The sequence below is a fragment of the Podarcis filfolensis genome (genome assembly GCF_964270895.1).
Source record: "Podarcis filfolensis genome assembly, chromosome: 9".
In the NCBI taxonomy this organism is placed as follows: Eukaryota; Metazoa; Chordata; class Lepidosauria; order Squamata; family Lacertidae; genus Podarcis; species Podarcis filfolensis.
The window spans coordinates 21,632,085-21,659,788 of NC_139610.1; the positions used below are offsets into that span (position 1 = coordinate 21,632,085).

General features: G+C 41.6%; 1 protein-coding gene across 9 annotated transcripts in view; it reads left to right on the plus strand.

Moving 5' to 3' along the window:
* MTUS1 (microtubule associated scaffold protein 1) overlaps positions 1 to 27,704 on the plus strand; it is a 107,779-nt gene that overhangs the window by 10,523 nt on the left and 69,552 nt on the right. For 8 of the 9 annotated variants that reach the window (XM_083630135.1, XM_083630132.1, XM_083630137.1 and 5 more), the window contains exons 2-3: positions 14,778 to 16,936; positions 19,950 to 20,136. In XM_083630135.1, coding sequence (XP_083486261.1) covers positions 14,927 to 16,936; positions 19,950 to 20,136 — 2,197 coding nt within the window. In that variant the 5' untranslated portion in view covers positions 14,778 to 14,926. Of the gene's footprint in view, positions 1 to 1,488; positions 5,307 to 14,777; positions 16,937 to 19,949; positions 20,137 to 27,704 lie in introns of all 9 variants that reach the window. The other variant, XM_083630134.1, reaches the window with a different exon arrangement.

The following is a 27,704-nucleotide window of genomic DNA, read 5'->3' on the forward strand; positions in this document are numbered from 1 at the left end:
CTGTGTCACTCCTAAAAAGTTCATTTTGTCACCCTCCCTCAGTGATGACACCTGGGGCGGACTGTACCCCCACACCCCCTCCCTCTGCCACAGGGGGGCCGGGTCATACTGGGTCTTTGACCCGGGTGAAAATAAGCCTAGTTTCGCCCCTAAGACTTCCAGCTTCTGAACTATATAGACCCTCTCCAACCTTGCATTCCAAGCTCAGTGCAAAATAGTTTCGTAAAATTATAAGGGAGGGGGCAACTTGCCCTCCATCCGTGTGCCACAACCTTTTAGCCATGTTTTATTCATGTTCTAAAATGAAAATAGTGAAATTCCTTGCCTGAATTTTTGTGACACTTGTTGAAAAATTGTAAAAGGGGGTAGTTGTTGTTGTTTAGTCGTTTAGTCGTGTCCGACTCTTCATGACCCCATGGACCAGAGCACGCCAGGCACTCCTGTCTTCCACTGGTCAAACTCATGGTGGTAGCTAAAAGGGGGTAAGTAATAGCCAAATATAAACTGGATAACTTTTTGTTGATTTTTTTAAAAAATTGTTTCTCCATGAGCCATATTTCTAGTTCCTGAATTTACAATTTTTCATGCTTGTTGGCTAGTTCCCTTCTTGCTCCAAGATGAATGGTGAAATTATTCTTAATTCATAGGGAAGGTATCCAAATTCTTGTCGTTAGCTATGCCCCAGTTTCACTGTTAATACAGCACTTTCCAGTACTACTGTTTCTCCCTCCTGCCCTCAAATCTTATTCTAATTTAGGTACCATTCTATTTTAGTCAGCTGTTGTGTTGGTGCTCCTGCTCACTTTTGAATGGCTACAAAGTCTCTAAAGTGATGCCAGCTTGCTATCAACAGAGGTGAAGTGTTGGTGCAAGATTCAAGTATTCTTCTCTGAAAAAGAATACTAGCTGCTTTGTGTTAATCCTGTGTGTCAACAGTTCAGTGTTTGTTGGACAGGTTGGGAATGAATAAGGGTGAACAAGCTGAGGCTTGAACTGGACAAGATGGAAGTACAGTGGACGCTTGGGTTGTGAACATAATCCGTGCGGGATGCATGTTTGCAACCTGCAGCGTTCGCAACCTGCAGCAGTGCGTCTGTGCATGCGCGGGTTGCGATTCGGTGCTTCTGCGCATGCGCAAAGAGTGATTTAGCGCCTCTGTGCATGCACGACTGCCAAAACCCGGAAGTAACCCGTTCTGGTACTTCCTGGTATCGGCAGTCCGTAACCTGAAAAAATGCAATCTGAAGCGTCTGTAACCCGAGGTATGACTGTACCGTGTGTCAAGAAGACAACTGATGAGGATGGAGTTGCACTTCCTTAAGCTAAGGACCAAGTCCATAGCTTGGGGTCCTTATGAGCTGAACACAGGTGGTGTCTGTTGCTAGGTGTGCCTTGTACCTATCTACACCTGATATCTCCCTATCTAGAGACATTGGACCTTGTCCTAGTCGTTGCCAGGTACTGTAATGTACTCAGGGGTGTCAATAGGACTTTCTGGGTCCAGACTGTATGTCATTTGGGTCCTATGCCCCACTCACAAACAAAACACAAATTTGCATAGTTTTTATTCACTTTTGTGGTTGAGTTGGAGCAGGGTTTCCCCCCCTCACTTCTCCCTGGCCAAATGGCTTAGGTGAGGCAGCTCCCAGGAAATACGATGCTACTAATGTGAGCTTGTAGTATATGTTGTGTTGTTGCATTTCCCATTTTACTTTCCAACATATGTATATTTAGAACATTAAAACAAGGGTGTCTCCCAGCAAAGCAGTTTCTACATTGCCTGGAGTGGCTCAGCTGGTAGAGCGCAAGACTCCTAATCTCAGAGTCGTGGATTTGAGTCCTGCGTTGGGCAAAAGGTTCCTGCATTGCAGGGGGTTGGACTAGATGACACTCCTGGTCCCTTCCAACTCTACAGTTCTGTGATTCTACTAGCACAAGGCTTTCCGCTTGCTCCTTTCCCTGTGTGCCTCTGCATCCTTCCCAAATGTGTTGTGGAGGGTCAGAGGAACCCCTGAAACAGATTTAGGTGAGTGGGTTAGAGGAGAATGAATGGGAGCTCTATTGCACAACAAAAAGTCCTTGTGCTAGAGGAACTTCTTCTTTGGATAGTGCTCAGTGCTTTTTAAAAATACTCAGTTGTAGGCTTCCTGCATATTTAGAAGGTCTATATGAGGAGGAGAAATAGGAAACTTGGGAAATGTGCAGTGAGTGCATGTCTGCCGAGCATTTTCAGTATTATGAACAGGATCCTTTTAAATATGGCCAGGATCCAAAGTAATATGAAATTAGCTGAGTGAGCCAGAGATGGCTTTAGAATTATTGATGAATAGTAGCCCTCAATTCTTTTGTATGGTGAACAATTTTGAAATCGAGTGGAGTTCAAAAAAGGAGAAAACATTCCACAGGGCTAGTGCAATCTTATTGTAAACATTTTCCACTCATACATTTGTGTTTGGCATATTATCCTATGAAGTGTAAGTATACCCACTAGGAGTACAAATTAACATCTGGTAGACTGCATTTCAGTACATGCCTGGTGGGTACAATTTTTTATTTAAAATATTTATGAGTCACTTTTTAGCCTCACAAGATAACTTCCATACTATATTCAAATGCAAAACAACAAATAACCAGAAAATAAAAGTAGTAAAACGATCCATAATAATATTTGCTAGTAGTATTGCAACATAAAGGTAGCTGATGGCATCAACAAGGCTTAGTTGCTAATTTTGGTGCCAGAGGATCACTGCAAATAGAAACTGGTAGCTCTGTGATATCACACTGGCATTTGCTTCATTTTGAATATTGTGAAGCTAACTAAACTAAAACCAGCAGCAAGGCACTATTGCAGTCACATCGAGCTAATTTCTTAGGCTAGGTATATTGATGAGAGAACACTTCTGTAGAAGGTCATTCAATAACACTAGTGTAAGTTATATTTAGCACTTGTGTACAGTATAACAGACTCTGGTTAGAGTAAAGCTACTATTAATACTACCCAGTTATTTATGTACAACATGAGGGGACAACCGTTGTAGAGAGAGGAAGCTTGTAACATCACCAGTTCTCTCCCAATACAAATTGCAGGTATGTTTCTCTCCTTCACTCCCAAATCCAGACCTACCCCCCATTCCAGGCTCCCGATCTGGACCCTTCTCTGCACCAACAATTTGGGAAAGAAAAGGCTTGCACTTGGCCCATGAACAATGACAGAGGTAATTTGGTCCTGATTTAAGAACCACTTAAGGAGTTCCTTTGTCAGCATGATTGTGTAGCTGTGGAACACCCCTATTAAATTGTAATAAACTAAACTGGTTGAGCAGGTTTGCTGCCATCTTCCATCTACAAAGTCGTGCTTCTAAACTTGTTGAAAGCAGTTCTTATCCACACAAATTGCTTTTATGAAGGATTTTTGTAAAAAAATAAAATTACAAAATTGTTGCAGTGTGATATGCTCCCTGTTGAGGATTCCAGCTGCTCCTTTGAATTCTTCTCCTCCTCCTCCGATTTCGCAGTAGCTCTGTATCCTATCCCTATCCTTGCTTTTCATAACATGTATTTTGTGGCCATTGAACGTTGTTGGTCCTTATTTTACCTATTTGGGAGTGAGTCCCCCTTTTAGTTTTTTCTAAACTTTTTTCTTTTTCATGTGCAAAGCTTGGGATTCTCTTGAGGCTGCTGGTATTTCCGTCACTACCAATAGTAAAATGAATCCTGATAATTAGCTTTTTTTTTGCTGTAGGATGTTTGGGTAAGGTGTTCATAGGATACATTAGCAAAATATAAGTTTTAGGCCATATCTATGCTATAAACCTAAATTTGCTGAATAGGCCCAGTACTTCTCCTACCTCACACTCAAGAGTTCTGTGAACTGTAATTAATTGAGAATGGTTAATGGCCTGCCACACACTTCCTGTGGTACCCTACTGCCTTCAGTTGCAGTAGAGAGGATGGTGTTGAGGATGCTGTCCATTCACCAGTGATTCAGTTGCAGGTCCAATCAGCTTCTGAAGAAGAAACTGGGAGAGTGGGGAGGGAGAGGGACCATCTTGTCCTCTGCCAAAGGCAGCAAAATGTATTTATTCGCTCGCTCTCTGTGTATGCATGCTGTGAAGCAGTCCTTTGTCCCATTATTATTAATAACGATACAAATACGCAGCACAGAGACTAATGCATAATATTGTACTGTAAACATATTGCAATGTAATTTTGTGCCATTGTTCAGTTGAATGTTTATATTAAATACCCAAGCAGCCCTAACCACTTTGAGAGGATAGTTGAAGTGTAGCTTCCTCTTAATATGTCTGTTTTCATTCAATTTGAGATTTGTATATATTGAACAGGTAGCAATTATGTAGAAATCTTTTCTGTTCAATGTGATTACAGGGGTAAGAGTATACTAGAGATAATTCCAAACCTGATGCTGAGATTTGTTGGTAGTTGGCAGGAGTCTTATTTTCTACAGTGAGAAAGCAAAGCTGAAATTCTATTACTTTACACTCTTGTTCTTTAAGTTAAGGCATTTTTATAGCGAAGTCCAAGACTCTGTATTAAGAAAGAATTTATTTCAAAGCAAGTGTGTTTAAGGTCACAGCTCTGGTTGGTATGTCTACAAGATTATTATTTTTTAATGTTGCAAAGAGAAATTGGTGTAAAACAGCATTTTCCAATAATGTGTAGTTGTAGCTTAAAAGCTTGCCGTTTAAAAAAGGACTGTCAACTCTTGAAAGCATTGCATCCTATCCGTAATAACATGCAAAAATGGGCATACTTCTGAAAGTGCTAGTGTTGTAACTCCCCTTGGATAAAACTTTATTGGTTTCCAAGGTCTGCTCTGTGCCACTAAACTACTGTGCATAGTTCCCTCCTCTCTTGATTCAAAGGTTTTTTTTGCAAATCCCTGTCAGTTGCTAAGCAACATGGAATGCTAATAGCTTATAGCTCCTCCCACAGCCGAATGGCTAACCAGTTGCTCACTTTGACAAGCTGTGCTTTCCTTTTACTGTAAGTAAAGTTGTAGGGCTAGCAGGATATGTATGTGCCAGTGCCCTTCAAAAGCCACGAAAGTCTTGGCAAGAGCAGAGCAGTGCACTGCTGGCAAACAACTAGCTCTTGATGACTGGTTGGCAGCAAGTCCCAGGAAAATCCTTCAGCTGGGAAAAAGTTACTAAACTCTGCCCTGTTACTGTTGAACTGATCTTTGAATGCAGCACTCGCATGACAGGAGTCTTTGTGAAAAGTCTGCATTTTTCCTTTTGTCTTAATGGATGCTAGGAACTGAATCCGCATACCGCCGCACAAACATGGTGAGTGCCTTACTGCATTTATTTTAGTTCATGAGGAAACTGAAGTTTATTCCAAATGCAAAACTTTGGTTTTTTTAAGCGCTAAAAGTTGGAATGATTTTCTTGCATCTGGTTCATCTTATGAGAACTTGTTTTGGGCAAGAGAATAAATGCATACTATTTTTTATTTTTTGTGCACACTCGTAAAGTATTTAGTAAGTTTTATGAAAGCCAGGGTAGATTGTGTATTTTTTTAAACAAACAAACAAACAAACTAGCAGGCTATGGACCTTATTGGGGTTTATGACATCAAGGCACTGGGAAAATATTGATAGTGGAACTATTAGAGCCTTCCATTCTTGAGAGCAAAAACTTTCTAATGCAATTAAGCAGCTGAATACATGCTTGCAATGAAATAGCTAGACAGAAGTCAAATGGGGAAATAGCAAGTTAGTAAACGGAGTAAAAGATCTCTTTTAAAAAATTGCCAGGTTGGATTGTAGGCATCTTGATCTGTGTTCTGCTTTCTAACCCCAAGTGAAACGATGAGGTTTTACATACCATATTTCAAAATTCTTGTGTGTCAGATGAATGTAAACACTACTGTCACAACTACTACTGGGAATTCAAGTGCTTAACTGTGTCAAGGATGCTTCTTGCTTGCCAAGGTAGAAGAGGGGGAGGGGTTTGTGTGTGTGCCTGTGACTTTTGCTTGACTGGAATGTAGCCTAGTATACAAAGGTAAGAGGCACACCTACTGTTCTGCCATTTTTTGGCTCTGGCCCCACCCACCCGTAACATGTGCCCCCCCCGGAAGTTGCCTATGAGGGAATGTGTCCGTTGGACTAAAGAAGGTTCTCCACCCACGCTTCAAACTTCAGTTGAACTAAACTATGGTTTCAATGTGCATGTGTGACATACTAGTGCACCCTGCTGTAGTAATGTTAAATTCTTGAGAATAATCTTTTGGAGAAAATTCTCGATTAAGGAGAATAATAGAGAATTTTCATTTAAAATAGGAGAATATTCATTTTAATCCATTGAAAATGACATAATTAGTTAATATACATGTTTATTCATGGGTAAACTTGTTCAGATGGCAACCAAAAACTAAATAAAAAAATAGAAACGTCAACTGTTTAAATCAAGGCCATGTTACATGCTGTTACACATAATTATATAGGCCTAGGTACTTTAAGTGTATAAAGCATTAAAGCTACTTTCTGTAAAAATAAATAAATCACACTGTAGGGCCAAGGGTATAGAATTGGTAAGAATAAGGTCGTACCAAAATAGAAAAAAAGGCTATTGCATATAGTTGAAATACATATGAATTCAAATGTTCATAAAATTAAATGAATAGCATTTTTTAAAAAAATTGTTTTCTGTAGCTCAATGTAACTGCCAATGGTGAATGAAACAATGCCCAGTAATGTACTGTAACTGGATTTTAAAAAAAACATTATTCATTACTTACACTGGCAATATCACAGCTTGACTTATTATTTACTAGATTTTTAAAATGTGGGTTGTAAAACTGGTTCTTACATTAGAATTTACAGTTTGTGGAGAATATTCTCTGGAGAATTTTCTAGCAGAGAATATTCTCAAGAATACTCTCATTCTCGAGAATTTTCTCTGGAGAATATTCTCACCTCACATCACTACCATGCTGAAATCCTAGGTACAATATTTTGCTGCTCTCCAATTCCTGTGTTGTTAGGAAACAAGACATGGTCTCGTTTAGTTAGCACTTTGTGTGAACCCGCGCTCGTGATTTGTTTCTCTCCACTCTCAATAACGAGTATGTGCATCCCAGGGCTTAGTTGTAGGTGCTCTGTAAAGTTGGGATGTGGGTGGCGCTGTGGTCTAAACCACTGAGCCTCTTGGGCTTGCCGATCAGAAAGTCGATGGTTCGAATCCCCGCGATGGGGTCAGCTCCCATTGCTCTGTCCCAGCTGCTGCCAACCTAGCAGTTCAAAAGCATGCCAGTGCAAGTAGATAAATAGCTACCGCAGCATTGGGAAGGTAAATGGCATTTCCGTGCGCTCTGGTATTCCATTGCGCCAGAAGTGGTTTAGTTATGCTGGCCACATGACCCAGAAAGCTGTCTGCGGACAAACGCCGGCTCTCTCAGCCAGTAAAGCGAGATGAGCGCCGCAACCCCAGAGTCATCCGCGACTGGACTTAATGGTCAGGGGTCCCTTTACCTTTACCTAGCATGGCACCCTTGTTAAAGTAAATATAGTATTGGAAGAGAAAAAAGATTAAGCTTTCTATTACAGGGAAATAATCATTATGTAGGTTATACGGCAGTCTCTTTTACTACCTAGGGGCCGTGCTCACCTACTCCCCTGCCATTCCCTAAGCTCCCTTTTCACCATTCAAACCCCATTTCTGAAATCTTAAATTCTGCAGTCCCCCCTTGCACCCATTTTCACCTTCATCTCCGTATGTACGACTCCCCGCCTCCCTTAGTGCACACAAACAACCCCCATGGTTACTTCCTGCATCTTGCGTCTTCCAGACATTGCCACTTACTAAGCACCCTTTTTGCCTTCTGTCCAGTTATGAAACCACTCCTATTCTTCAGACCCTTCCATGTACCTTCTCCACTGCCAGTCCCATGCCTCCTACTCCCACCTTTTCATCTTCACTTGCTTTTTCTGACCAACTTTTCGATTCTCCCTTGCACGCAGACCACCTCATTTCCATACCTTGTTGTCTCTCATATTCTGTGATCCCCTTTGTGTGCATAACCTGTGGCATCTGTCACTGTATCTTTAAGATGAATAGAATATTAATAGCAAACGCCGGCTCCCTCAGCCTTAAAAGCGAGATGAGCACCGCAACCCCATAGTCATCTTTGACTGGACTTAAACCGTCCAGAGATCTTTTACCTTTACCTTGCTCTGCAAACTGTCAAATAGTAATGGTGGGACACTGGCTAAGTGACAACCAAACTCACCCCCCACCCCCCATCTGAATGAGATGAAATCAGAAACCCTGCTATTGGATTCTTCTTCTCCTTTTTTGGGTTTTGTTTCAGATGATAGCTACTCAAGTTACCTAGAAGTCCATGTGGTGAAAGCATACCTCTCTGTGTGACTTCAGAGATCTCCTGGATGCATTGTCAGTTGGTTTCTTTGAGGAACAAAGGGTTTGAGATTCAGATTATACATTGAACCCATTGTAGTCAACTGTTTCAACAAGTGTGCCACAAATTAACTTCCAAGTATGTGTGAATTGCACTATATCCAAACACACCCACATTGCAATCTACTCCTATGCATATTTTACTTTCTAATTTCTGATACACCCGGGAGCTCCTGATTCAGATCCTCAAAGTAGTGTGACAGGGAAAGTGTCAAATTCAAGCCAGGACTTGGATTTGCTGCTGTTTGCAGACACTTCTTTACCTGTCCAGTGTCTGACATCATATGATGGCAGGTGGGTGTGGCTTGGCCAAAACTGCCTTATGGGCCAAATTGGGAAGCCTTGCAGCCTTATTACACCTGTGGGTCATAGGCTCCTAGTACATGGGCTTGATGTAATCTGGGTTTCCCAAGAGTGACCCATATATCAATTCCTAAAATGCTGTGTGCTTTTTAAAAACAAGTATTTGTTCTTGCACTCCCAAGAAAGGTGTCTCTGCCACTATCTCTGTGGCTTTGAAGCCCAAATCTCTTCAGATATATGGGGTTTCTCGTGAGTAGGAAAGTAGCACTCCAAGGCTGCCAGTCCTCACTAGCTAGACATAACCTGTTTATTCCAATTCTTTCTCCTTGCAAATTTATAGTACAGACCCAAGCAGTGTATGTGTGTGGGTGAGAGGATGTTGAGTATACAACATGTGCAAGCCACTTCCTGCGTTCTGATTTTTAAGTATTTTATTAAGGAATCCAATTAAGGTGGAGAAATGGTGGACAGCTTATATTTCAATGCAATATTGCTTTGTGTCTAATCCTTACACTTTATAGGTTCTGATTGCCCAGGGGTTCAGTTCTGGCAGGGAATAGGCAGAACTGTTCTCTAAATATGTTTAAAAGCTTTATTATAAATATAGAAGGTGATGAGGATGATGATGATGATAATGATGATAATTTATATGCCGCCCATATGACTGGGTTGCCCCAGCCACGCTGGGCAGCTTCCAACAATTTAAAACACAGCAAGACATCAAACATTAAAAGACTTTGCTATGCAGGGCTGCCTTCAGATGTCTTCTAAGAGTCCAATAGTTGTTTGTTTCCTTGACATCTGACAGGAGGGGATAGTTGTCAGGCAAATGAAAAGAAACACAATGGAACATTGTTTAGTAGGCTTATACATGATTACTACTTTCAAATGCTTTAATATTGCTGCCTGTTTTCAAATGAGGTAGTATTGTATTCTGGATAATTGTAAGCTGCTTCCTGCATGACAGTGGCAGTGAAGATGTAGTACAGATGGCATGTACAGCTTGATATCTCTGAAGTTTTACATGCCTCAACATACTGCTTCTGATAGTTATATTAAGCCAGAACTTAAAAATGTAACCTACTGTAATGTGAATGCCTGTCTGTCTGTGTCTCGGGCTCTTTTTGTGAGAGCGCTTAAAATTAGCATCTTGCTGTGTGGCCTAGATGGGTTCAGATTGTGTGCAATCTAAATTAAAATGCACCCTGCTTGATATTTTAAAGAAGAAAACGTTCCTCTCTCGTTCTGGCCTTCCCAAATAATTGGTGTGCATCTGCTTAAAGTGATAGTGTTAATATGAATCAGGTTTTGTTTTTTTTAAAGTATTCTTGTGCCTTAATACAACTATTGAGCTAAGAACCCCAAACCCTAAATCTAAAACATGCTGTGTCTCTCAGACAGCACCTACGCAATCTATTTGCAACTGGAATGCAGACAGTGAAGTGTCCTGTGCTTCCAGCCCAGTTATCCAATTTGCATGCTTCTCTAGCCTAGATATCTGGAGAAAAGTGCCCTCTTAACTAGAAATCCATTGTGGTTTGCAAGTGCTGAGTGTGGCAGGAAGTAATTGGATAGGGCAATGTTAACCCTTGGTTGCTGTGTCTAGAGATACCTATTACATTTCTGCTCGATAGGTAAAAGTAAGTTTGCTTCAAGATCCTGTTTTCTAAAGGTAAACAAAAACAACTCCTAAGGTAATTCTACTCAGTTCATAATGGGATAACTGATTAGCAACTGTCTAGGATAAAACTAATGGAATAAATGCTGCAAAAATAGAACATGATCTGTACTTCGTCTGTTACAGCACTGCAACTCAAGAGATGCTACTTTCCTCAGATATTTTTTTCATCTCCTTTATTGTTTTATTCTAATGACAATTTTTTTCGGCTTTGGTGACTACTGACGATGAAGTGAATGCATCAAAACAGTACAACCATCTAGCCTAAGCTTAGTGCGATAAAATGTTGCTATGTGCCTGCATAGAGGACTTAAAATTTGTGGAATATTAAATAACTTGGAACATCTGAAGAAGTGTGCATGCACACGAAAGCTTATACCAAGAACACACTTAGTTGGTCTCTAAGATGCTACTGGACAATTTATTTTTTTATATATTTCGACTGCGTCAGACCAACACGGCTACCTACCTGAATTTGGAACATCCTGGTAACGCATGTTCAGCTCTTGTAAATGCACACTGTCTCCTTGATTTATCAAAAAAATATATTGGCAAGATTTTGTCAAAGGAACACAAGGATCATTATGATTATAATCTTCCTTTTAGCATGTGCACAATAGTGAGATGCCAGTCGCTCTGGAAGGTTTTTATAATGTACATTTGATAACGTTTGTAGGTGTGCTAAGTTGAATGTGTTTGGCTTCAGTTTTTGGCCCAGGGAGAACAAATGTCACGTTTCAGACATTTCCAGCCTAGAAGGAAAAATGTAAAAGCCGGAGGAGAAAATACAGACTCCCCCCCCCCCCCGCCCCAGCACAGTAGAAACTTGAGTGCTGTTAGAAGCTCATATCTCTCTTTATTAAAAAATAAATTTGGGGCTGTATGATTGCAATGAAGCCCTGAAGGGAGTTCTCATGAGTTTCCTGGGGTCTAGTGGACTCTCGGCACTATTGTGCAAAAAGTTTACAGATTGGATGGAATTGTGTTTTATTAGATAAACATTAAATAGTTTCTGGCTGACTCATGGAGGCGTTTGTGACTTTAGTGCAGCTTCTAAGTTATTAAATGTTTTTGCAGTTTCTCTCTCTAAAATGTAAAAAATACTACTGCCGCCAACATAAACCGAGACCTCTTGCACTGCTGGGGTATTGTCGTTCTTTTAATGCTCAATAGCTAGATGTGGCGTGTTCAGAATGGTTGTGTAACTTCATTCCAGGAAGCCATTTACAACTCTTATAAAACTGGGTGTTTTCGTGGGATTCCTGACTCAACACTGCTCCCATACAGATTTTTTAGGCATTGCTGTGGTACGCAAACCTCTATATTTCTGTGTGTACTACACAGGCTCTAAAATATTTAGATTAATCCCATGTGTGTGTTCTCTGTTGTATATTGTTACGACGCTTGGATTCTTACCATTAAAAGATAAAGAATTGTGTATGAATTGTGAGGGTGATGCAGTATGTGTCAAATCTTAATAGGCCTTAATAGGCCTGACTGTGTTGTTTACCAGGATTTATCTCTTAATGAAACATTCAAGCAATTCTCTGTGTGTTTCTCATCATAGCTGCATAGTTCTAGGCGGCCAGGGATCGCAGCCTATCCAGTCATAGCCAAGCCCCTGATCACCCAGAATTTCAGGATTAAACATATTTCTTACTGTGGTCACCGGCTTTGTTGTGTGAAGATAGAAAATGGTGCTCTGCAAATGAGCCACTGCCCTCCTGAGGCACAGGAGAACCTTTGCAGTGTGTCTTGTACAGAGATGGAAGAGCTTCTCATGCAATTTTCATTTATAGCCAGCTGGGTTGTCTTTAGACAACATTATCAATATCAACCCCTCCTTATCAGACTTTTCTAACATTGCAGTGATCTGTGCTATGTCTGATCGAGGTGTTCAATCGCCTGTGTGTCATCTGTTGGCTAAATGGAAGGGTTGCAGTAAAATAAACTTCAAACTCTTCAGGTGTTTCATTTTAAGTTACTGAAACACCCTAGCATACTGTAACATTTACATTGCCTCTGCCCTCTGCTTTCTTCCATGGGCATTGCAGAGTGATGCTTGCTAAGCATCAGGTATCAATAACGAGGGCCCACAAAAACAAACTGCTGTTGGGAGGTACTCCCAGCTTTTGAATTTCATTTTTCAAAAATTTCATAATCCTGAGCCAGAGTGTCTCCCAGAGGCAATAAAAGACTTTGGGCAGGTATGTTATAGTTAAGGATGACTAAGCATACCATCCTGATTTTATTTGAATGTTTTGTTTTGCCTGCTGTAAGCCTTCAGGGAAAGGTGGATTAGAAGTTCAAATAAACAGAGTAAGCAAGTGGTAACGTTGCCGCCGTGCAAGGGTATTATTTCCAATAGGGTTTCAGGAAACGTTTGCCATAAGAGTGCCTTGGGCAAGTCAACAATGTATAGTAGATGTTAGGGATGGTACACTAGATGGACCTAAAGTCAACAGGGTGTAATGCAGCGTAAGCTTCATAAATAATACTAAGCAGTAAGTGTGAATTTGTGGGTAGTGCCATATACTCCCATCCCAAATAGGCTGCAGATTCAGGTCATCATCAGTCGCATCTGTGGCTTTTCTCCATCCAGTGATGTTTAGCATCATGAAGTTATAGTCCAGCAGGGTTGCCACAGGTTCCACATCCCTAATATAATGGGAAAATAAAGGTAATTAGAAAGATGAATTAATTTCTGAACTTTTTGCGTGTACCTAAGCCTTTGGTTTTTTGGGGTGCGTATGTGTTGTACTGTATTAAGACTGACCTGAAGCCTAATGGGACGATAAATGGAGACAGAAATGTTAGGTAAAAGTGTCTCGGATATTCACGATGAATGGATAATGATGGATTGTTTTGTTTTTTGCCTGCTTGCTCTGATTACTGCGCACAATACTAAGAGTCCCTAATGAGTGAATTGTAAAAATAACCTAGCTTTGCTTGGAATGGCTTAATGAGTGAGGGGATAGATGCTCTAGCATCTTTGGAACTCCTGTCAATTAGGGCTCTGACATCAAAGGGTGCTGGAGGAACTCTCTCTCCCGCATTTTGGATCTTGAGAACCACAAATGGAAGAAAATTAGCAGAAGGAGAATCCCCCTTCCTCTCACCCTATACCCCTTGAAAAAAGGTCTCTGGGGGGTCCAAGGGAGCCTCTGAAGACTGTGGGATGAGGGTGGTGCTTGGGTGGGAGAAAAATTGGCTAAAATTGGAGCAGGTTTCATCTTTGACATGGATATGGTCCAAACTGGAGGCTATGTACTGATCCATTGAGTAAATGCAACTTGGAATTTATGATTAGAAGAAGAGCCTAGCAGGTATTAGAAAACTTACATTAGTTTCAAGTGGAATTAACTAGGTTGAGAGCAGTGCCTATAGTTTTAGATTCGGTTCTCATTTGCATCAGTTCTAATTTGTACTTATACATTTGGCTTCTAAGGCTGTTTTGGAAAGTGAAACCAATTCAGCTGATGAAGCTTTCTTCGAGTATTTGGTTTCAGGCTGCCAGTGAGAGACACATCAGGTATTGTGTAGACTGATACAGTAAGGAAAAAACACATACCTGACTGCTTGTTTTATATGCATTTTAGACAAATAAACAAAAAACAAGTTGGAAACCAAACTGCTGGAGATATCAAAGCAATATTGTAGAGTTGTAGAAGAAATGTGTAGGCCTAGCTCTCAAAAGCAAATGTTGCGGGATACAGTGGTGGGATCCACACCATACCTTTAAAGCACATTCCTTCACATTCTGGGAAGTGAAGTTTGTTAAGGGTGTTGGGAATTGTACCTCTGTGTGGGATAAACTACAGTTCCCAGGATTCTTTGGGGGAAAGTGTGTGATGCAGATGTAGCCAAAAGTGCAGTATTATTTGTCAATACATGCTGTTGAGAAAAGTGCTTTAAATTTTTTAGTACCTAAATCCCCACATAGGCTGTCACCCTCCAAGTGTGTGTTAATGATATGTTGTAGTGTTTTAACTATTTGGCATGACGTTCTTGTTCTTTAGACCTCAAGCCTAAAACATGCTTGAACTTTTCATATCAGCTGTATTTTATTTTGTTCTAATTTTGGTCAGGTACCAGGGCTGTTAAACATTAGTTCTCTCCCTCTCCCTCCCCCCTCTTTCTCTTTTAAAAATGGGCCCTAGAACTTGTTTATTCCCCTTTCCCCAAAAGGCAGCTGTAGAGGCCCTGATCCAGCTTAGGACTTCATGGAAGGGAAGTTAACCATTTCCTATACATTCTCAAACAACCCAACACCCCAAGCTGCTATTTCCCTGAAGGGAAAAAGGTGGGGGGAAAGCAAGGAGTGTTCTCTAATTTTTCCATGTGTTCCATTTCAGGTCAGAATTGGGAATATACTTGAAAAGCCCTACAATTCCAGAAAACGGACACAAAACTGAGAGAAGCTTTTAAAAAAGTGATGGAAAACGCCTTAAATCCTGAACATTCTACAGATTAGGATGAGGACAAGCTAGAAACACAGTCAAAAATGAACATTGAAAGCATAGAGAAACAGGGCTTGCAGCCTCCTATAATCATCAGGGATGAAAATGGCAATAAATATGTGTGTAACGCTACTTCGTCAACCTCTCTGAATGGTGGCACTGTTAGCCACTGCCGCCAAGAGCTGGGACATGAAGACTATATCGAATTTAAGGATACAAGTGAGGCAGATATTTATTCAAATCCTCAGAGCACTGAAGCAAAAGATCTGCAAAAGACTGCCAGTGACTATATCTGCATGGGGACTTCAGATCTGGAGGCCATGCACATCCCTCGTGCAAAGGAACAGTTTTACATGCATGCCTTCAACCAGAATTTCCAGGAATCAGAGAACCCTCTCAAAGAGGGTCTTGCAATAAAGAGTATCCAGAATTGCAGTACGGAGGAATCTGTGCCTTATTGCCAGGCGGACTTAATGCACCCAGTGCCCCTTGCTGCTGTGGAACTAAACACAACTACTGAAATCCAAGATGAATTAGATCATGCCCAAATGCAACAGGAAGGTGCTAGTTCAAGTGACTCTTTCATTACCATTATAAACCTGGGGGATACTGTGGGAAGCAAGTGTTATGAGGTGGGATGTGCCCCTCAGATGCCTGCATATTCTGAGGACACTTTTGAAACTGTTGCTTACACACACAATGCTGATTCCCCTAAGCTAGATGCCTTTGGCAACCCAAATATGATAAGTGTCATACAGCTAGATAGCGGAGTGTTACCTACTGCTCTTTCACTGGCAGGAGATCAGGCCACCAATTATATAGATTTAGTATCACAAAACAGTGAACAGCAGGGAAAGCAGGGTGCTGAATGTGGTAATTCTTGCTGTGGGAGCTCACCAGAAATGGAACCATTTAATCTGTTCAATGATGAGCACAAGAAATATATGCATAGCACACCTGAGCGTGATGAAGCTGAACCTGGGGTTGATGGCACCATCAATGGCATGTGCCCTCTAGTAATTGAGAGCTTTGATGAGCATTCAGAACAGGAGTCTGACAAAGACAGGGAGATCTTGACCAAAGCACAAAATACTTCTAAAGAAGATCAGGTTTTGCTCGAAGGACACGATGATAAAATGTCCGAGACGCTACACTGTGATATACCGAAGTTAGAAAGGGCTGATCTGGCTGAGCCTAGTTGCCATGAGACTTTTGTGGTTTTTAGTCCCTCAGCTGATGAACACAACTTGGCTTCTCCACCTCCTGAAGCAGGGTCAACAAATACAACTTTTGCTGTGTTTGCTACCCCTGATGAAGTTGGTGATGGAATTTCTAAAGGTGGGAAGAATGGCCACTTGGCGAAAGAACACCCCAGGAGGACATCATTGAAAAGTAATGCTGAACGAGTTGCAGTTAAATCGCCAAACAGGTCTCCCTTTGCAGCTACCATAACCAAAGCTAGGAAAGCAGAGATAGTGAGCTTTCCAAAACCAAACTTTAAAAATGTCAAGCCAAAAGTTATGTCCAGGCCTGTGTCTCAGCCAAGAGAAAGTAGTGCATCAAAAGCAGCTCAAAGATCTCCTCAGCTGTCTACAGCCTCCTCATCCTCCCCGTCGTCTTCCCCAAGGCAACCATCCTCTTCAGCTGCAGCACTGAGGAAAAAAATAGACTTGGATAAAGGTACAAAAGCAGAAGCACCGATGAATAAAACTCTCAAGCAACATTTTAATAAACACCTTCCTAGCCAAGCTGTGCATGCTGCAACTCATTCCGAAAACACTTCCCACAAGGCTCTAAAAACAACAGTGTCGAAGCAGAGCATGGAACAGGTCGACAAGGCAAGATGCCCTAATTTGACATGCTCCCTTGTGGCAGCTCCATGCTCCCAGGACTCGGGTGGGACAGCGAGCGACAAAATGGATAGTGCAGAGTCTTGGGCGCAGCCTTGTGCTTTGAGTCAGGTACCTCAAGGGGAAGAGAAGCAGAAGCAGAATGGCTTTTGTGGGATTCCAGCAGAACAGTCTGCAAAAGATACTGCAAACAAAGTTCTCTCGGTAAGTTTCTTTAAACAACAACTTAAATGTATCTTCAGGTTGTTTCTGGACTGTGTGTTTATTGAACTCAGACCTCTAGCATTTTCAGCATATAAACACATGGTGATAGCTACTTCTTTGACTTTACAGGCAGATTGGGTAAGCAGGTAGAGGATTTATTACAATATTGGGTATGATGATTTGTTAAACCTGACAGATGCAAGTCAAATGTGATTTATGTGCTGCTGGTAAGATCATACTGCTTCTAGTAAGTGTTATGTGTGGCAGTGCCCAAAGTGGCGCAGGATCCTTCTCGGTGGCTCTTCCTTTCCCTCCTCTGCTTTGCTTATTTAGCCTTGCAGTGAGAAGCTGCCACCCGGATGCAGCCTGTTGAAAATTTTATAATGCACGTTCACTCAAAACTAATGCAGGACAGCTTGTTTACAGTTTTCATCCCAATACCCCACCAATCTTACTTGTAACCTTCTGTTTATAGCTAGACATAGTCAGTTTGTTTGAAATTTGCAACTAGTAAAGCTTTGATATGCAACTATATTGCAACAAAATACAGCCTCTTTGCTTTCAGTTCCAACATTATTTAGTTTATACCAAAATAATCAAAACATCTTGACATTCTAGAACTGGAAATCTTGTTGCAGGGGCAGCAATGTGTAGGTGTTCCTTTATCAAGCTCTCAGGATGACAGTTGCTAGTGATAATATTTGCAGAAATGTTTTCTTTTCAGCACAGCAATTAAAGTATTGTGCAAGAGCTGACTTCAATGAGAGACTTTTGAAAAGCTTATGACAAAGTTCCTGCAACCAGTTATAAAGCATATAAGAGCGTTTTAATCTCTGGCACTGTGAGTTTTAAAAAATATATTTTTTAAGGGTTTGTATCTTGGTACCGATTCCCCAGACTTGAGTACATTGGTTTTAGTCTTGGTACTGGTATTTGATTAAAAATTAAAGTGCAAAGTAAGATCAGACCTTGCTTCTCCTACAAGTACTTTGCAGAAGACTCTGAGAATAAGTGAGACCTTCCCTCACTTGGTGCAGGGGTTGGAGAAGGCTGTGTGAATCTCTCAAGGTCCTTCTCCAAAGCTCAGTGTATAGCGTACGCACATGTCAGAGGACTGTGCATGTTTGTGTGTGCGTGCTGATAATAGCAAATCGTGGCTTGTTACAAAGCCAAACCAAAAGATTTGGATCCCTGCTTCTAAACAGGACCACTGAGCGAGAAAATCACCTTCCTCGACTCCACTAGTAGGTTTGCATAAAGCTGTCTTTTAATTCACAAATTCTTAAGCAAGATGATAATACTGAAATCATAGAATCATAGAGTTGGAAGAGACCACAAGGGCCATCGAGTCCAACTCCCTGCCAAGCAGGAAACACCATCAGAGCACTCCTGACATATGGTTGTCAAGCCTCTGCTTAAAGACCTCCAAAGAAGGAGACTCCACCACACTCCTTGGCAGCAAATTCCACTGTCGAACAGCTCTTACTGTCAGGAAGTTCTTCCTAATGTTTAGGTGGAATCTTCTTTCTTGTAGTTTGGATCCATTGCTCCGTGTCCGCTTCTCTGGAGCAGCAGAAAACAACCTTTCTCCCTCCTCTATGTGACATCCTTTTATATATTTGAACATGGCTATCATATCACCCCTTAACCTCCTCTTCTCCAGGCTAAGCATGCCCAGCTCCCTTAGCCGTTCCTCATAAGGCATCGTTTCCAGGCCTTTGACCATTTTGGTTGCCCTCCTCTGGACACGTTCCAGTTTGTCAGTGTCCTTCTTGAACTGTGGTGCCCAGAACTGGACACAGTACTCCAGGTGAGGTCTGACCAGAGCAGAATACAGTGGCACTATTACTTCCCTTGATCTAGATGCTATACTCCTATTGATGCAGCCCAGAATTGCATTGGCTTTTTTAGCTGCCGCGTCACACTGTTGGCTCATGTCAAGTTTGTGGTCAACCAAGACTCCTAGATCCTTTTCACATGTACTGCTCTCAAGCCAGGTGTCACCCATCTTGTATTTGTGCCTCTCATTTTTTTTGCCCAAGTGCAATACTTTACATTTCTCCCTGTTAAAATTCATCTTGTTTGTTTTGGCCCAGTTCTCTAATCTGTCAAGGTCGTTTTGAAGTGTGATCCTGTCCTCTGGGGTGTTAGCCACCCCTCCCAGTTTGGTGTCATCTGCAAATTTGATCAGGATGCCCTTGAGTCCATCATCCAAGTCGTTGATAAATAATAATAATGTTATGAGTGAAGGACTACTTGTATAGGAAATCTGTCTCAACTCCTGCATTGGTTTCATGCTTTTACCTCTGGATTGGAGGTTTTGACTTGACTTGAGGCTTTTAGAGCAAAGCAAAGCAAAGGTGAGGAGAGGAGTGGGGTGGGACAGGTGCACAGAGGGATGATGGGGATGTTGTGTGGTTGCATGACTACCTACGCACATTTTGTCCTTCACATGTTCAGGCTGTGCACCTGAAGAGGGCTAATGTCAAAACTATTATCTTAGCTCTTGTTCAATGGCATCTCTTAACATCCTTTTAACATCTCCCCCCAAAATTTCATTTGAGCAGTTCCCCTGATCCTTGTAGAAGCAGGGGAGTTTACACTTTCACGCAATACATGGTTTTTTTTAAAAAAAACCCTTCATATCATAATTAAATACCAGAAGTGATGTCCATAATCTTTTGACCACAGCTGTTCTTTCTTTCTAAATTAGAGCATGTGGGTGGCTGTCAGCAGGACAAATGTTTGCCTGTTGATGTTGGGATACTCTTTAATTTGAGACAAGCCTTCAGTTCATGTTCAATCCAATGATTCTCCATTAGCCTCTCTCCATTATTACCTTAATGCTCCGCATTAAAGTGAGGCTAATATATATATATATATATATATATATATATATATATATATATATATATATATTATATATATATATATATTGCTTATAGATTCACTTTGTAGTTTGATCATGACTGCTTGTTGTTGTTGTTTTTTACCCCCCCCCCACATCATATAGGTTTCTTTGCCTAAAGCAGAGGCAACCCAAGGACAAAGTTTACCCAAGGACAGGCCTGTTGCCGTGAGGAATATGCCGGCCTCCAAGATTGCATTCCGCTCCAGGAGAGGAAGTGACAGCAAAAATGGCCACGCATCTAAAATTTTATCTCCTCCAAGAGCAAGAGCAGTCCTGTCGTCAAATTCTGGTGAGAAAAACTTTTGTTAGTTGCCTGTTTTGTGTGGAATCTCCCATGGCAGTGCATTGCAGGTAGCCCAGTTTTGGAATTTTGTGCCTGTGAGAAATCCTTCCTGCATGTCAATGTTGATGCCAAGTCACTGCTGGTCATTTCCCCTCCCCTCCCCTCCCCTGCATCTCCTCAATTTTGACTTTTCAGCTGCAGAATGCACGAACTCCTAACCCTGTTCCACGAGGAAAGAAACTGGAGGTTTTATTCTGCTTAGATCTGTAGTTGTTGACTGTCCTTTACTTGGAACTCCCCCTCTCCCTGAGCATGGCAGTTCTTTGGAAGTAGCAAACCTGCTCTGAGGAGTGGATGGGTCATGTATCTGCTGCTGCCGTGTGCTGGGGTCTGTGCAAATGGACTTTGGTCATGAGACCACAAACTCCCAATTACAGCATACTCGCTTTTCAGCCATTTCCACAATCTCCGCAGAGCTCAGATTATTCTAGTGGCAATTATGTGGTCTTCTTTCCCTTGTTCATATAAGCTTGTGTGGCTACTGGTGCTGGAGTTGGGGAAATGCAGAATATTTTATAGCAGTAGTGGCACACTAAGGAGCCTGTGTGGTTTGCCCCGGAGCCTGGTCATGTGTGCATGCTTTTAAAGTATCTTGTGTATTTAAGCCTTGTGCATTTATCTAGTTGTGAGCCCCCCATCGGTACCAGGATTGTGGCATGTGGGCTTTCCTACTATGCCATGGTCCCAATTAACTACTTTTCTTCCAAATATGGCATTTATGCAAAGTCGGAAGTTTATCGTTGCAGCCAATGTTAGCTTCTCTCATGGGGAGGATAATAGGCTCATTTGCTGGGACCACAATTTGAAGGAAAAGTGAATAAAGCTGCTCCCTGTGTGCTGGAGTTCTGATTGTGGACCTGGGGTTTCATTTTATAGAATAAAAACAAACACCTTAAATGTATACACGTGTACCCATCAATTGACTATCTTTAGCAAGTCTCCAGTCTCATTGGCTCCGCTTTCTCTTATTGGAACCCCAAGATCCACCAAACACGGCCAGATGCAAAAGACATAGAATGAAAGCACAGCACATTCTGAGCCTAGGGATCTGTTTTCATCACCAGAACTGAGCCCTTTCACGCATGTTCACTCCTGGTTACCCCTAGCTCATTTCGGCAGCCTAATGTAGGCTGCAGTGGGGTGGAAATGTCATTCTGTTGCTGTTGCTATTGCTAAACAATTGGGAATTGGAAGCCCCTGCCAATCACTAGGGATGTACCAGTAGATCCTGAACTATCTTCTGCCCACACCTGTTCTAAGAATTGCAAACTAAAAAGTCAGTCTGGACATGTAAAGTTAATTTAGAAAACATACCATCATTTTAAAAGCATGCAAACGACTTGTTACCCAGAAAAACCAGTTTTAATTGTCCTGACTTTCCCACCCTCTTTAAAGTGAGAAACAACCCAAACTAACGTAAGTTTGTTATGTATAAACAAAGTGCTGGTGATCTGAAAAATGATTTCTCAGTTTTTATTTTTCATGTGAGCTCTTTTGTAAAGCTGGGTGTTGTTGCTTTTTTGGTTCTTCAATGCAACTTTTTTATGCTTCCATACATACAAAATCCTATTTAGTGGGAGGTAAGCATGCTGAAAGAAAAAAGGAAAGGTTTTTTTGCTCTTTCAAAACAGTAATTTATAACTTCACAAAATCCACCCAGTTTCAGTTAGCTTGTGTCTGGAGGAGAGAGTTTCTCAGGCAGTGCTTTTCAGAGAGGGGAAAATATGCAACATAGAAAAAGCAAGTTCTTGGTGTCCATTGAATCTAGCTAGAATAAAATCTTACTTGTACGCAGCCAAGTCTTTCTGGAGACTTCCCAATTTTCTGTTCTTAAAGGCTTTTTATCTGAGTAATCATTATCGGGTTAGTGATAATGATGGGTGAGTGTCTTAGTTTCAGTTTCAGAGCTAGCTGCTACTGGCATAGCACACTTTTTCCTCACTTAATGTAAGTGGAATTCCAAGCTGCTAAAATGTTCTCCTCTTTCTTAATATCAAGAACTTTTCTTTGCATCACATTGGCGAGCCTTGAGGGATGGAAAAGCTTTAAGCATGTCTGGAACAGAGTCTTGTCACTGTACAGAATGCTTTATCCATGATTATATAAAAAAGAAACATGAAATAGGGCTTTGAACAAATACTCTGTCATTTAGCATAGGTGCCAAAGGTCATGCTTGGTTGCAAGCCAACTATAGATTATCTGAGTCATTCTTAAGAGCCTGAATTGTGGCTTGACAAGACCACAGCATATACATGACAAAATTGTCAGGGAATTCTTGAGTGCCATGAATTTCCTGTCTCTCCATACCAAGTCATGGTCACACTTACATATCTGGAAAAAATATATCCTCCATACCATCTTCCATTGCTCCTGTTTTGGGGAGGACAGGAGGTTGGAGATGTGACAGAGCCAAAAGCAGAAGGCACTTATGGTTTCTGTTTCCCTGCAGTATTATTACATTATTATTATTATTACATAATACAGTTGTACCTTGGCTCCCGAATGCCTTGGGAGTCGAACATTCTGGCTTCTGAACGAACAAAAACTGGAAGTGAGTGTTCTGGTTTTCAAACGTTCTTTTGGAAGGCTGTTATGTACTGAAGTTCTCACCCTGGGCCAGCAGGGGGATACTGTAGATAGTTCAGGTCCACATTTCCAAATAAGGGATCGAAAGTGACGTTCAGTGATTGGATAGTTACAGAAAGTTGTTACAGTTACGTTGTACTCTATATAAGCAGGCTGGCTGAACCCTTCAGTTCAGTTCTGTTCTAACCTGTGAATAAATAAGAGCTGTTTGGAGAATCGCTGTGTCGTCTGATATGTTCACCCACAACTTAAGAAAGGCAAATGTCTGACAGGGCTTCTTTGGCTTCCGATTGGCTGCAGGAGCTGCCGCGCATGCGCTGAAGAGGTGGCTTTCTTGTGTAAAAAAAAAAAAGTGAGAATAAAAGGTGAAGGCTGGCGGCCGCCGGCGGCTATACGGGCCACATGACAAGGTCTGGCGGGCCGGATTCGGCCCGCGGCCCTTCTAGTTCAACACTGGAAAGAAGAAAGGGCAGAGCCCAGGCTGTGTAGACATCATAGCTAGCTTCTGTGCTAGAGATGGAGGAGAAATTTGATTTGATATGAATTTAAAGCCAAATCTATCAAATTCACACTTTCTGAAATGATATGTGAACTGAAACACAGCTATCCTTTGAAATTCACACTTGCTCAATGCAGTTCTCCAACCAATGTATTAAAAATGCATATCTTTTAGAGGGGAGGGAAAGCGTGCATAAAAACGTAAATATTAGTAAAAATAGCTTACAAAATGCATCATATTGGAGGAAACTTGCTTGCAAGTTTTACTTCAGTAAAAACTGCATATAAAAATGTGTTAGGAAAATCCACTAATTTTTTAGTGCAGGTTTTTCTTGCAAGTCACTGCAAAATGATGAGAACTGAATTTAAGATTGGGGACGGGGAATGAGAAACTGAGAGAACCAAAATGGACAGACCCTTCCTTACTGTGTGCTGAGCACTGAGCCACAGAATGGTGGCTGCAGATAATGCATATCCAGTGATAAAAGTGATGCAGGAGAGATGTATACTCTGCCTTGAGCTAAGTACTCTCCTATGGTAGATGTGTGCACAGTTTGTTGCGGGGTTCTTTGAGAAGCAGTTGCTGCACATCCTACTTGAGTAGGCAAATAGTGTTCTCTGTTCAAAGTTGACTTAAAAAATAACACACACGCCCCCTGCTTATACTGCCATCAAGCTTTGCACTGCTAGCAACAAACCCTTTAAATGTGGTATGGGTTTCAGTTGACATCCTTTACAAAGTAAACTGAGAGGAATTAAATCTAAACATGTCATCTTGCTTTTGATAATGTTGCCTGTAATTCATTCTTTCATGATGGCCGAACAGTTTGGCTTAAACTGTGGCCAAAACTAGACATGTGGTGTTTATCTTTCCTTATCTTTTTTTTAAAAAAAGTGGCTTAGGGAGGCTGTGAATTGGGACTTCCGGAGGCGGCGCGACCGGTAATGGCTGCCTTCTCCGAGTAAGGAGAAGGGAGCTCCGCTGTAAACGGGTCGTCCGCTACGGCGAAGCGGAGACCCATTCAGGAAAACCACAGGTGGCAGAAGCCTGTGGTCTCGGGACCCGGCGGGCGCCAGAAGCAGCCCCCAAAACGCTGAAGGGACCCCGTAAGGGGCTCCGGATCGCGGAGGGGGTAGCGGCGCTGTGGGTCGTTGCGCAAACAGCGAAGTGAAGCCGCGTTGCTGTTGCCGGTCAGCGCTGTCCTTTCTTCCTGCAACTTTTCTGAACTTTGGAAACTACAACCCGTGAGTAAATTTGGACATTGAAAACTTTCTGAAACTTTTGTCAACTTTCTGAAACTTTTTGAGAACTTTATGAAACTTTTAAAACTTTTTTAAAAAGTTGAAATCTGGCTGAAAACGGAGTGAGGATAAGCAGGAAGTCCATCTCCCGCTATACTGAACTTTAAGCAAAGAGCAGGAGGAGTGGAGACAAAAAGTTATGCGTTAACTAAATGCTGGCACCCTGTTAAAGCAGTTTTCTGAGTGAAAGACTTTGAGCTATTGACTTTTGCTGGTCATATTCGGGGTGCATTGATATCCTTCTTCTGTGGCACCAGTGGATTATAAAATAAATAAGAATCTCTGGTGCTGGAGCTGCCTGGATGAGCACCAGTTTGCAACTTTGGATACATTGAATTCAGGTTTTGAAACATTCTGAGTTGGAACTGGATACTTTGAAACTGTTGCAGTCAAGGCACTGTAAGAAACACTGTTTTGCTTTAAGTTTTACTCTGCTAAAAATAATACATTGTGGAGGCGATAGACATGGATTTAAATTTATAAGTTTAACTTGGATTTGATCTTTTCCCTGAAGACGTATTAAGCTCCCTCTAGAGGATTTTGGACTTACAGCAGTGACTTTGTTTTACTTTCCCTTTCCCGGCCTCTGTTTGACTATTGTATCTGGGACTCTGCTTTCTCATGGGAACAACTTGGATTGACCTTGGATTACAGATAACTTTGGAATGAGTGGCGCAAGGAGAAGAGGAAGGACTAAACAAACAACTCTAACTTTATCTGCAGCCTCACAGCGTAGATCTTCTGTGCCGGCCTTGCCTTCCACTTTGCCTCCAGACATAGAGGCGGCCTCCCTAATACAGGCAGGGGAGGGTGAGACAGAGGAGCTGCACCTGGGAGATATGGCTTCAGGGACAAGTAGCTCTGTCTTGGAGAAAATTTTGGAGAAACTGGAGGCTCTGGACAAGAAGGCTGATTTGCATACAGCTAAAATTGAACAGAACACAGAAAGCTTGAATAAGCTGACTGGACAAGTTGCACAGAATGCCCAGTCTATTGGAGAATTAAAGGAGGCTGTAGGTGAAAATCGTAAACTGGCTGAAGATACTAGTCAAAGACTGGAAGAACTTGAGAAAGAAGTAAGACCACTCAGCAAACAAGTTGGAGAACATCAGATTTACTTTTTGATGACAGAACTGCGAAACAGGGAGACCAACTTGAGGATACGGTCAATACCAGAGGTGGAAGAAGATAATTTTATTGAATTTCTAACTAAGGAATTTGCCAAGTTTTGGAAGTTAGAGGAAAAAGACTTTAAAATTGTATCTGCTTTCAGGCTTGGCAGAGTCAGAAGGACAGAGAAGCCCAGAGATTGTTTGATAACACTGAGATCAAAGGAGGAAAGGGACAAGATTTTGGGCCTGCACTACGAAAAGTCACTAGACATTTTGGGCAAGAGAATTGAAATCTACAAGGACATTCCTAAGCAGTTGCTGGACCTTAGATCTAACTACACGGAATTGGCAAGACTGTTGAGAAGCAACGCAATTATCTTCAGGTGGGAGTTTCCACAAGGATTATCCTTTACCTACAGAGGGAGAAAGATCAAAATCAAAACAGTGGAAGATAGAGACAAGTTTTTGGGAGCACACGGAGAAGACCTCCACAAAGGACTTGGATTGCCAGCGCCAGAACTTCCAGGGGAGCCCGCCCCCTCGGATCCTCAAGGACCGGAGAACAAGGTACCACCCCAGAAAGAATAACCAGACCTATCCAGGATGTCTCTGCAGCTTTTGAGCTGGAACATAAATGGCTGTAACAGTCCCGAAAAAAGGTCTAAAATTTTTCATATTTTAAAAAAGGAACAATTGGACATTATATGCTTACAAGAAACACATGTGATTAGGCTCCATAGAAAGGTGTTAATAAATAAAAGGCTTGGTCAAGAATTTATATCATCGGATACAGTTAAAAAGAGAGGTGTAGTGATCTATGCAAAAGAGAGCCTTTCACCAAAATTTCTCTTTAAAGATGAAAGTGGAAGAATCCTCGCAATAGAAGTACAGTATCAAGGAGAAAAAATTTTGATATTAGGAATTTATGCTCCAAATGAAGGAAAATCGGATTTTTATAAGAAGTTGCACGAGACCATGCTGGATTATCTGGATTACAACAACGTCATCATGATGGGGGACATGAACGGGGTCGTATCAACAAATATGGATAAGTCACAGAACCAGAACATTACTAAAGAGGGAAGACTACCTAAGACCTTTTTTGAAATGACTGACAATATGGACTGGGTTGACATCTGGAGAGTTAGAAACCCCCTGGGAAGAGAAGGAACATTCTTTTCTGAAGCTCAACTGACTTGGACACGAATCGACCAAATATGGATAACTAGAAGTCTGGCACCTAAGGTGAGGAAGGTGGAAATCTGCCCCAAAACATGCTCCGACCATAACGCCTTGAGAATGGATATGACATTGATCCCAATCGGCTCCTTTAGATGGAAGATGAATGATGGCCTGTTTAGAGACCAAAGAATTGTAAAGAAGGCCCAAAAAACCTTAAAGGACTATTTTGAGATTAATTTGAACACTACGGTGGAAAAAAGGGAGGCTGTGAATTGGATTTTTGTGTGTGTGGTAGGTTGTGTAGTCTTTCCCCCTGATTTTTCTGTTTGAAATGGTCCCTTCTAGCTACTTTTCTGCCTGTGGAGGGGAAAGATATAAGGACTTTATCTCTTTCCCTTGGATGGAAAATCAGCTGGGGGGAAATAAGTGGTCCTCCCTCCACATTCCTCTTCTGAAATTCAAAGCCTTCCAAGGTTGCTTTTGGCTTGGAAAAAAGTAGGAGGAGATGCATGCGATTGCATGTCTAGACTAGGTCTCAATTAGTATTTGTCTAGCCCAGTTGTATATTTACTGTCACCAAATACAGTGGTACCTCAGGTTAAGTACTTTATTCGTTCCGGAGGTCCGTACTTAACCTGAAGCACCACTTTAGCTAATGGGGTCTCCTGCTGCCGCCGCGCCGCCGGAGCACGATTTCTGTTCTCATCCTGAAGCAAAGTTCTTAACCTATTTCTGGGTTAGCAGAGTCTGTAACCTGAAGTGTATGTAACCTGAGGTACCACTGTATATTATTTATATTCAAAATGCTGACTTTAGTAGAAGCAAAAGAGCAAA